This window comes from Chiloscyllium plagiosum, unplaced genomic scaffold, assembly GCF_037043375.1.
Source record: "Chiloscyllium plagiosum isolate Xiang-an unplaced genomic scaffold, Cpla_swu_hap1 HiC_scaffold_37, whole genome shotgun sequence".
Lineage (NCBI taxonomy): Eukaryota > Metazoa > Chordata > Chondrichthyes > Orectolobiformes > Hemiscylliidae > Chiloscyllium > Chiloscyllium plagiosum.
In genome coordinates, this window is record NW_028270175.1 from 18,942,535 (window position 1) to 18,953,730 (window position 11,196).

Genomic DNA, 11,196 nt, shown 5'->3' on the forward strand with positions numbered 1-11,196 from the left:
GGAAGACCATGGAGTGACAACAATGGAATACTATGGCTAAAGAATGAAAGGTCACAGATTCTTGATTATCTGTTTTCAACTTTCAATTCTTCGTCGACTACAGTATTGTGCTTTTGTACTGGCAGAGATGGGCCAAATGGCTTCCTACGCCTTGAATTATTTTCTAATTCTTTGATTCTGGTGCCTGTTTCTTTAAAAGCAGGCTTATCAATGGATAACGCAAAGGTGGAATTCGCTTCTCCCAGCCCGGCCCCCTAGCACGGAACACAGCACAACAGATTGAACACCCAAGCAGTAATGCGCATGCGAATCGTGTCTGTTCTATCATTGGTTTTCTAGTGACATGTCAAGACGCATGCGCCTCTCTCTGTATTTCGATTGGTCTTGCCGATATGGTAATACGCATGTGCGTTGCTCTGAGCTGTGGTCTGTTTTGCCCGGTTGGTAATACGCATGCGTTCTTCTCTACGCTGTGAGTGGCCAGTTCCGCGATGACGAGCGATAACGTATTACGCAGGCGCGGCGTGATCTTTCTCTCTTTTCGTACCGCCATCTTGTGCAGACATGGCTCCTGCGGTGAGTCCGACCGCGCTGTTCATACCTGAGCTTCCCCAGAGGGGGTTTGCGTGCTTTGTACCGGTCCTCGCAGTTGTGGGGCTTTGGTCCTTTCACGGCGATGTGTTTGGAATGGTCGGTTCTTGTCCTTCCACCGCTGACGGCGTGTATGTGGGGAGACCGGCGGGAGCAGGCCCGAGCTCTGGGCCACGGCCTCCGGGTGGGAGTGGAGACCAGTTTCGAGCTCTGTGTCCCCGAAGCTCCACAACTTTCTGCCTTTGAGGCTGACCCCGGAGGCATCGTCTGTGCTCACCCCACCCCAAGTGGAAAGGCCCTCCGAAGCTCTCCGCGCGTGTGTTGCACGTGTTTGTCAAAGTTTAAAAACTTTTCTGTTTAAAAATCAATAAAATATAAAGTAAATTTTCTTATTAAATGATGGTTTCGACCCTGCCACTGACTTTCGGATTCAGAACGCCGCATTTCTTTAACTAAGCTGCAGTTTCACAACATGTTCGATTGAATACTCTGTTACTGCTGTATCATTCGGCCATTTGGTGAGCGTGATTGCAGTATGCCTTTTTTTTGGTTTTTGTATTAATCCTAATGACTTTGGTACTTCCGTTTTCCCCCTTCTCCCTTTCACACTATCTCTCCTCCCCCACCCACTTCGAAAAAAAGAAGCTGCATTTGGGTCGACTGTGAAGCCTTCCACGATGCAATGTCTTGCCAGTTCCCGTCCAATGGGCTACTCTAGAACCAGTCCTGCGCCTGCCTGTCTGTCTCTCTCTGCGCCTGCCTGCCTATCTCTCTCTCTCTCTCTCTCTGCGCCTGCCTGTCTCTCTCTCTCTCTGCGCCTGCCTGTCTGTCTCTCTCTCTCTCTGCGCCTGCCTGTCTCTCTCTCTCTGCGCCTGCCTGTCTCTCTCTCTCTGCGCCTGTCTGTCTCTCTCTGCGCCTGCCTGCCAGTCTCTCTCTCTCTCTGCGCCTGCCTGTCTGTCTCTCTCTCTCTCTGCGCCTGCCTGTCTGTCTCTCTCTCTCTGCGCCTGCCTGTCTGATTCTCTCTCTCTCTGCGCCCGCCTGTCTGTCTCTCTCTCTCTCTGCGCCTGCCTGTCTCTCTCTCTCTCTGCGTCTCTCTGTCTCTCTGCGCCTGTCTGTCTCTCTCTCTGCCTGTCTGTCTCTCTCTCTCTCTGTGCGCCTGCCTGTCTCTCTCTCTCTCTACGCCTGTCTGTCTCTCTCTCTCTGCGCCTGTCTGTCTCTCTGCGCCTGCCTGCATGTCTGTCTCTCTCTCTCTGCACCTACCTGTCTATCTCTCTCTCTGCACCTGTCTCTCTCTCTCTGTGTCTGTCTGTCTGTGTCTCTCTCTCTGTCTGTCTCCCCCCTTTTCTTCCTGCCCTGAGCACTCCCCATGACCCATAACCCATTGTCTTCACCTTTTGCTTTGCAGAAGAAGCTTCTGACAAGAGGCAAGAAGAAGAAGCAAGTGCTGAAGTTCACCTTGGACTGCACGCATCCAGTAGAAGATGGCATCATGGACGCCTCCAATTTTGTAAGTTTATCTAGTATTATCTGGGTCTTTTCAATAAATTAAACCTGACTGCAGTGTAACCCACTTTTGTAATTGTACACAACAGGACTGTGGCAACTTTGGGTGAGTTGGCGATATTCCTGGTCACTTCTTGCTGGCTACAATAACAGAGGAACCATGATTATCTGGCTTTCGATTATCCAAATTTTGGATTATCTGGGCAAGGTCCCGATGCTTGGCTAAACTGTGCTATCAGGCATTCGATTATCCAAACATTTGATTATCCAAACAAAATATTCCACGCCCATGTCATTCAGATAATTGAGGTTCTCCTGTACAGAAGATATACGGGACATGGAGCATCCTTTAGTCATTTTTGGCTGTAGTTGTGGTTAATTGCCAATGCTGTGGTGTAATGTGACACCCATAACATAAAATCTCTACATGGTACTGCTTATGCTTGTGTGGATGGTTGGAAAATATTTGCATGTTGACATAACTGTTTAATTCATGCAGTGATGTCACTAATTAGCGTATTGGTGTCAATATGCTTTGAGAATAGACATTCTAATGTGCTTTCCAGTTGTCCAGTATTCCTGTGCCAAATTGAATCTGGGCCCGCTTTCTAAATAGAAAGTGGTGCCTGTTTTTCTTCACGCTTCTGTTTTTCAGATCTATGGTGGACAGATTCTGGGCATTGTTATAGAATCAGAATTGTTCTCCACGCTGTGATGATTGTAAACTATGTTGCCTTTTTAAAATCTATTCACTAGCTTTGCTGATAGCACTTAATATTTGACTGTACTTTTAGGTGGTGGATTGGTGAAGATGGGAAAACTGTCTTCTTGAACCACTGCAGTAAGTGCGATGAAGTTACACACACTGCTGTTGGGTAGGGAGTTTCAGGGTTATGACCCATTGGGTGATAATGGAGCAGTAATACAGTTTTAATTGTCAGTCATGCTATCATGTGACTTATTGGGAATTTCGAATGTGCTGCAGCACAAAATGAGTTGCTGTCTAAGAAGCCCTGGCAAAGTTGTGCACTGTAGTCGAAGTGTCAATTCTAATCTTTCAAATGGTGTTTTTATTATGAAGTGAGTGGCTAGCTGTGCGTGTCAGAGGGTATTTAAGGATCAAGCATATTGCTTTAGTGCATACAGGCACAGACTAGAAAACCATGATAGATTTCTTTTCCTGCATTAGTGTAGCAGATGGATTTTTAGAAGAATCTACTTATATCATGTTGACCATTTCTGATATTAGCCATTACTACAGATTTAGTTCATAACTGGTTTTACAATTTCTATCTGCCATGATGGAGTTGGAATTCATGTTTGGATTGTTGGTGCAGGCCTCTAGATTTGTAGTCCAGCCGTGTAGTAATCAGTATGCTGTCATATCTGACACACGTTTGTATCGTCATGGTAATTTGAGTGCTATATGCTACTTCAGAACAATAGCTTTGCATACTTTTGTTATGGAAACATCCAAGCGTGTTACATAAAAGTATATAGAAGTTAGTCATTAAGCCCATGGTGGTGTCCAGGAGTCGAGCAAATGTTTGATCCAGTGTTTTGTGCAATGGGGATGCTGGGAGAGTATGAAACCCATGCAGATCCACTACCGGCACTCAGTGGCAGCAGTGTGTAAGATGCACTGCAGGAATTCACCAAAGATCCTCCGACAGCATCTTCCAAATCCACGGCTATTTCCATCCAGAGGGACAAGGACAGCAGATATGTGGGAACACCATGACCTATAAGTTCCTCTCCAAGCCATTCACCATCCTTACTTGGAAATATATCGCTGTTCCTTCACTGTTGCTGGGTCAAAGTCCTGGAATTCCCTCCCTTATAGCATTGTGTATCAACATACAGCAGGTGGACTGCAGCGGTTCCAAAAGGCAGTTCACCACTTCCTCAAGGACACTTAGGGATGGACAATAAATACTGGCCAGCTAGCGACGCCCACATCTCTCAAATGAATAAGTTTTTAAAAATGAAACAAAGATATTTGTAGGCAAGGACTGAAGTGATTAAATATGAAAATGATATGGTAAGTTTTAAGGCACTGGGTTAGCAAGGATGTGGGTTCATGAATTGTGATCGATTCTGACAGTGTAGGTTTGGAAGGTGGGCAGTTGGCTACATGAGCATTTGATTTATCATGTCCAGCGGTCAAAAATCACACCACATTGGGTTTTAGGTTTATTTGAAACTGCTTGGACTAAACCCAGTGATTTTTCATTTTGTCCACCCCAGTCCAACACTGGCACTTCCGCGTTAGGTCTAGAGATGACATGAGAATAGAACGTTGAACATAGATCTGTATGATTGGCAGTTATGTATGTGGACAGCATTACCTTGTGATGGAGAAAGTATTGTGTTGAATGCTTAACTTGTAGAATGATGTGTTAAAGTTGTTTACAAGGAAGAGTCTGAAGAGGGCTGGTATCGGTATGATTGCAGTGTTTGTGTTAGCACTGTGGACAATGACTTTAATCTTCCTGGTGGTTATCTGGGGCAAGTAGGACTAGATTTTGGATATGATTTGCAGCAGTGAGACCATGGAACTTGTGAAATGGATCTGTGTACCAGCAATAAACATATGGAGGTTGGTCCTGTCATTGTTGAAGTCACCAAGAGGCCGCATGCAGACGAGGAAGAGGACAGGGCTATGGATGAATCTTGGAAGTTTCCATGCTGACTGCGAGGTGGAAAGAGATGTCGTTAGTGATTTTATTGGCATGAGTGAAATTGAGTGCAGACGTTGGGATGTTTGGATCATGTCCAAAGCTGAAGAGAGTAATGTATCGCAGTCATTGTCTTTTTCCATTTTTCTCAAATCTAAATTGCTGCTCTCATGGAAACCAGTTTGGAGGATTTCAGAGGAGGAGTTGTCATAAAGGGTTGCCTGTTCTGTGAATTGGCAGGGTGGTTGAGATGGGGACTGTTGTTTATTGCCTATTTTCTGTCACAAAATAGTATTCACGTGCAGCCTAAATGTGGCTTTTGAGGTGCTTTTTGTCACCACAGAGCACAGATGATCCGTCACAGCTTGATATGATCCTTTGGCTTCCTCTTGTGTGCACTTACACATTTGTTTGTGTGGTGCTGGGATATACATATCTTATATCTGCGCCATTAGCCACCAATAATGTCCATATGGAATGCATTTTGGCCAACTTTGAGATCACCTTGATTGAGTGAGGTGAAGTTCTTTCCTCCTCCTTTGTGTGGTTTGAAACAGGGATATCTAATCAGCGCCTGTAAGTCTGGGCCGTTTGGTGACTTTAATTGACTATGCCCTTCCCTACTATGCAGATTGATTTTAGGAGTTTTTGAATCCTGATTCCCCTTCCTCTTCCGCACTGACTGAGTGAGTCACGGCATATTTGGAAGAGCACCACCAATAGAATTTTAAGACTTTGCGCAGTGGTATATCAGAGTGCATTTATCCACTGGTGGTGTTGCTTGAGCAAAACATTTGGAAATAATTGAGTGATTTTGGTTTAACTTCAAGAGCTTTCTCTTGTACAATGGAGTATTGTGCTTTTTTTCATTTGGAACTCCCTTCTGTGACATTTCATAAGAGGACAGTTTGGAGTGCCTTCCTTTAAAATGAATCCTGCTTCTGACATGAGGGTTTTAATTTTGTGAGTCTTTATGCTCAAGATGAGGAAGAACAGTATAAGGGAATGTATTTGAGGTTGATGTTTTTGGCTCACTATCTGAGCAAACTTGGTTAATCGTGGTCCTCTCTTTTGTGGTTCAGAAATTCAGGATTTTATCCCTTTTGTGGCTAATAAGAGTTGACCCAATGTGCATGTAGTAGGTAAACCATTAATGTTTTTCAAATCGTCAGCATCTGCTGGTAACAAGTAATATGTTTCTCAAGTAATCAGAATATGTAAGTCAGGTGAATAAAATCAAAAGGATTGCTGAAAATATAGTTTTGTGCTGTGATGAGAAAATTGGTGTATGGCAGGAACAATCTCCAAGTTCTAATCTAATTAAAGCTGTGCAGTACAGTACAGTATACAGCTGGCTGCCTAACATTTTACTGAACAGTGCTGCTCATGAGGCCAAATTGAATTTTTCAAAAATTGTTTTCAAGATAAATTGTTTATATTTTTCTGATTAAAAAGTAATTTGCTAAAACAATACCTGTGGCCCATCTGATTGCATGATTGATTGCTGCTCAGAATTGCTGCTTCTAACTCCTATCGTGCATATTGCAATTCAGTCCAGCTTCTTGGGAGCTGCAGTTTAACTGCAGAAAACCGCGTGCCGATCAATGCAGTTTATGGTGCTAGAATTTCTTGTGATTCTCTAAATGGTGATATTATGGGAAAGTAGAGTTTATGCTGAAGTTCAGCCACAGTCTTCTATAGCAGAGCAGGCTTGAGGGGTGTTTTGACCTGTTCTGCTGCTTTTTAATGTTCCTCATTCACCATATGGACGTACATGGAATAGTGTAGGTTAGATGGGCTTCAGATTGGTATGACAGGTCGGCGCAACATCGAGGGATGAAGGGTCTGTACTGCGCTGTGATGTTCTAAGTTCATTCCCACTGGCTACTGACTGACCTGTAACTATCTTTATTTCACTGCAGTGTTATCAGAACTGGAACCTAGGTCTGAAACTTAGCTGTCTCATAATCCAATGGGAAGCAGTAACAGCTCTTTATATTTATACAGACTCTTGAAAATAAAGCCAAGTTACTGGGAAAGAAACAAGTATTTCTCCCACTTCATCAAATTTCAAGTGACAGAATTGCTTCCTGTGACCTGACGAACTGAAACACCGATTTGCATCTTTGTATATGGTGTTGCAATGATAGTGTGCCAGTGCTGGATGTAATAGCACCATTAGGCACAGTGTCTGTATCGCATCCAGATTTGTCAAGTTGGATGTTTCTGGAGTTTTTTAAACTGAATTTTCTAATATTGCCTTGTCGAAAATTACATTATAAAATAGTTTTAATCATTGTCCTTTGTTTTAGTTTGTTGAAGACCCTTTGCGAGTGTACATGTTCGAGTACTTTATCCAGTTTTCATGCTTGGGTATAATGTTAGCCACTCTTGCCTGGTCAATCAAAGCTAAATCCTATTCAGGTTTTGCTTAACCTGCACGCTGTCTGCTTTCCATTAAGCTTCATTGGGTAGCAATTGAGAGTTTCCCTACATTCCATATAGCTCATTGATAAACCAGACTGTGCTCTTTCCCATTTGGTAACAACATTGTTAATACAAAAGGTACACTGCTAGTCCAGCTACACGTGCATGATTGAAAATTTACCCTATACTCATTAATTATTTGTCTTACAGGAGCAGTTCCTGCAGGAACGCATCAAAGTGAATGGTAAAGCTGGAAACCTAGGCAATGTGGTAACCATTGAGAGGAACAAGAGTAAGATCACTGTTACCTCTGAGGTTCCATTTTCTAAGAGGTGAGTCAGACAAGGAAAGCATGATGTGAATGTGTGATGTATTACAAGGATAAGTTCTTTTGCAGACACCTTTAATATTTGGGTCTTTATGTTTGTGGACATTGAACTGAGTAACGTTGGTTATTTGGGTGCCGAATGTTGGAAACTGCTGGACCACTACTACTCACTGGGCTCTGAAAACAAAGGCACAGTTTTAATATTTGTGAATAATCCTAAAGTAGGAAGTGTAAATAATATTGGGGTGTGAAGGTGGGGGTGGGCATTGGTGAATGGAGTAGCTCATTTCAGGAGGGGGAAGAAAGTGATCACATATTTATTGGAAAAACAAGTACTTAACCTGGGTAGAGGAACGGGGGGGGGGGAATCTGGACATGCAGATGTACAAATTGCTAAGATAGTGATAAAAGTTAATGCACAATAAAGAGCATATAGGAATAGAAATGAAAAGTAAAGATGTTTTTTTAAACTTGTATGGAGCCTAGCTTGAGCACATGTAGAGTACAATGCAGAGGCCTGGACTGTATCTCTCAAAACAGACCTAAAAGTATTGGAAAAGGAACAATAAAGGATTTATTGAATTATATCTGAACTAAAAGGTTGTGCTGATTGAGAAAGATTGATCAGCTGGGGTTCTTTTTCTCTGATGGAGGTCTTCAGGATAATGGAAAGATTTAATAGCTGTGGCTGCAGTTAGAACTAAGGACCATAAGTTGCTTTAAATTCAGTAGGGAATTTTAGATAAATTTTTCAAGAAATGTGAAACTTATTGCCACAAGGATTAGTTGAGGCTGTATCTCTTGGATGCATTGGAGGGGGGGGTGGGAAGGAGGAGAGGGGAGGAGAGTTTTAGGGTACACCCCTCTGCAGAACTCCAGGGAATGTGTAGGGTGAGAGAGGGAGGGTAGGAGGTCAGTCATTTGGAGACTGTCCCTGTTTAATCACTGTAGACAAAAGATGCGGTCACTGTTGGAAATACGTCTGTGATGTAATGTTTCTATTGGGACCTCGAGATCTCTTTTGAATAATCCGATTTTTGGATAATTGGTATCCGGATAATCGAGGTTCCTCTATTTAAAAGCTGGAACCCTCCCCTCAAAATGGAGAACTTATTTGTACAGTACTAGTTTGAAGGAGTTATTTAATTACATTGAAAAAATAAACACTGGATCATAGAGTCATAGAGTTGTACGTCTTGGTTGTCCAACTCGTCCATGCCAACCAGATATCCTTAAACTGACAAATGGGACTAGATTAATTATGGGCCATATCCCCCTAAACAGTTACGATTTATATACCCATGCACATGCCTTTAAAATGTTGTATTTGTACCCATGTCCTCCTCTTCCTCAGGCAGCTCATTCCATGCACATACCACCCTTTGTATGGAAAAAGTTGCCCTTTAGGCCTGTTTTAAATCTTTCCCCTCTCACCTTAAAACTATCCCCTCCAGTTATGACTCCCCTGCCCTGGAGGAAGAACATGACCATTCACTCTATTTATGCCCCTCATGATTTTATAAACCTCTAAGGTCACCCCTCAGTTTCTGACACTTCAGGGAAAATAACCCCAACCTATTCAGCCACTCCCTATAGCTCATACCATCCGACCCTGGCAACATCCTTCTAAATCTTTTCTGAGCCCTTTCAAGTTTCCTGTAGCAGTGCGACCAGAGGTGAATGCAGTATTCCAAAAATGATCTAACCAATATCCTGTACAGCCCACATGATCCCTCAACTCATACTCAATGCACTGATAAATAAAGGCAAGTGCATCAAATGCCACCTTCACTACCTTGTCTAACTGTAACTTTACTTCCAAAGAACTATGAACTTGCACTCCAAAGTCTCTTTGTTTGGCAACATTGCCCAGGACCTTACTATTAAGTGTATAAGTCCTGTCCTGATTTGCGCCACCTAAATGTAACACCTTGCATTTACTTATATTGAGCTCCATCTGCCACTCTTCGGCTCATCTGATCAGGATCCTGTTTTATTCCGAGGTAACCACCTTTGTTGTCCGCACCAATTTTGGTATCGTTTGCAAGCTTACTAACCATACCGCTTACATTCAAAGCAGTGGACCTAATGCCAATCCTTGGGGCACACCACTGGTCAAGGGCCTCCAGTCTGAAAGGATGTTGATTTGTACCCCTCAGCACAGATATCTGGACCCATCTGGACAAGAGCTAGAGAAATCTCAATGGTCAATGTCACAGCTGTTGGGTTCCATGGTAACACAGGAGGTGTAATTTTAAAGATCTGAGTAAAAAGCGTTTTCTGTAGTTAAGGCTCTTTTCTATTGCTCTGCATTGTGTCCTGACTTGTGGACAAATCGACTAGCCAATGGCTTCAAGAATGGAACTTGTTTGCAATCAGGGGGCAACCTTTACCCTTTAAGCTTGGCTGTTAGTGTCTGGTGTTAGATTTCACATCGTAAAGGTGTGAAAGGCTGAGAATCAATATGGGACAAATGAACATAGCTTCCTTTTCAATCGTTTCAGTGTTCGGATTGAATTGAATTTGTTGTCATGTGTACTGAGGCACAGTGAAAAGCTTTGTCTTGCGAGCAATACAGGCAGATCACAGAGTTAAATAGCATAGATAAGTAAATAATAGGTAAACAGTGGTAAAAACAAAAACACAGGTACAGGCGAATGTCAGGAGTTTGAGTCCATTCGGTATTCTAACAACAGTAGGGTAGAAACTGTTTCGAAACTGGCTGATGCGTGTGTTTTTAGGCTTCTGTACCTTCTTCCCAGTGGTAGAGGTTGTAGAAAAATATTGCCAGGGTGAGATGGATTTTTGAGAATGCTGGCGGCCTTACCTTGACAGCAGGCCTATATGGAGGTTGGCCTTTGTGATTGTCAGGGCTGAATTCACCACTCTATGTAACCACCTCCGATCTTAAATGGTACAGTTGCCATGTTTAGATTTTGAAAGGCTTTGGGGCCAGTGGAATATGTTTTGAGGTCAGGGAGCCGAGGAATAGGAGTAAGACAATGTCAGGAAGTCTAACCTGTCGGTTAACCCTGGTGTTATCTTTTGAACTGGTCGTCTTTTTGTTTTACAGGTACTTGAAATACCTCACCAAGAAGTACCTCAAGAAAAATAACCTGCGTGACTGGCTTCGCGTGGTTGCAAATAGCAAAGAGAGCTACGAGCTCCGGTACTTCCAGATCAATCAGGATGAAGAGGAGGAGGAGGATGAAGACTAACCATATGGCTAGTCTGAACTTTTGTACAAATTATCTTCAATAAAATTGACAAAAAAGAAAGACACATCTGTGCGTTATGTTTTTATTCACACAGGATTGTACAACAATAGGTTTTAATTTGGAATATTAATGTGAATACATTTTTGTAAATGTGCTTCTGTAATTTTGATTTTCCCTCCACTTTTGTAAATTTTAACTCGAGCTCCACTGGTATCGATTTCTGGTTTCTTGATCTACTGGCAATTCATACTGTTCAAATTATTAATTTTTTTTATTTCATTCTGGTGTCTACATCTCCCTCTTTGGCCTTCAACTGTTTGTAGTATCCTCCACTTCTAAAATTCTCCAAGATCTGTGTTCCTTCCGTTCAGTACATTGTGCATCCTGGTTTCCTTCCCTACCATTGGCCAATCCTTCAACCCTCCTTAGATATAGATCTCTCTTCCTAAAC

General features: G+C 42.7%; 1 protein-coding gene across 1 annotated transcript; it reads left to right on the top strand.

The window, feature by feature from the left end:
* The first annotated feature begins 526 nt into the window (after nt 1–526).
* Nucleotides 527–10,809, top strand: rpl22 (ribosomal protein L22). The gene is made up of 4 exons (XM_087980420.1): nt 527–576; nt 1,997–2,098; nt 7,410–7,531; nt 10,601–10,809. Exons 1-4 carry the CDS (start codon nt 565–567, stop codon nt 10,743–10,745), a joined length of 381 nt encoding a protein of 126 aa, XP_087836546.1. The 5' UTR covers nt 527–564; the 3' UTR covers nt 10,746–10,809.
* The last annotated feature ends 387 nt before the right edge of the window (nt 10,810–11,196 follow it).

What these genes read in the sequence shown, in the direction of transcription:
- rpl22 (XM_087980420.1), top strand. An exon ending in TCATGGACGCCTCCAATTTT is followed by an intron (nt 2,099 to 7,409) that starts GTAAGTTTATCT and finishes TTTGTCTTACAG; the next exon opens with GAGCAGTTCCTGCAGGAACG. An exon ending in GAGGTTCCATTTTCTAAGAG is followed by an intron (nt 7,532 to 10,600) that starts GTGAGTCAGACA and finishes TTTGTTTTACAG; the next exon opens with GTACTTGAAATACCTCACCA.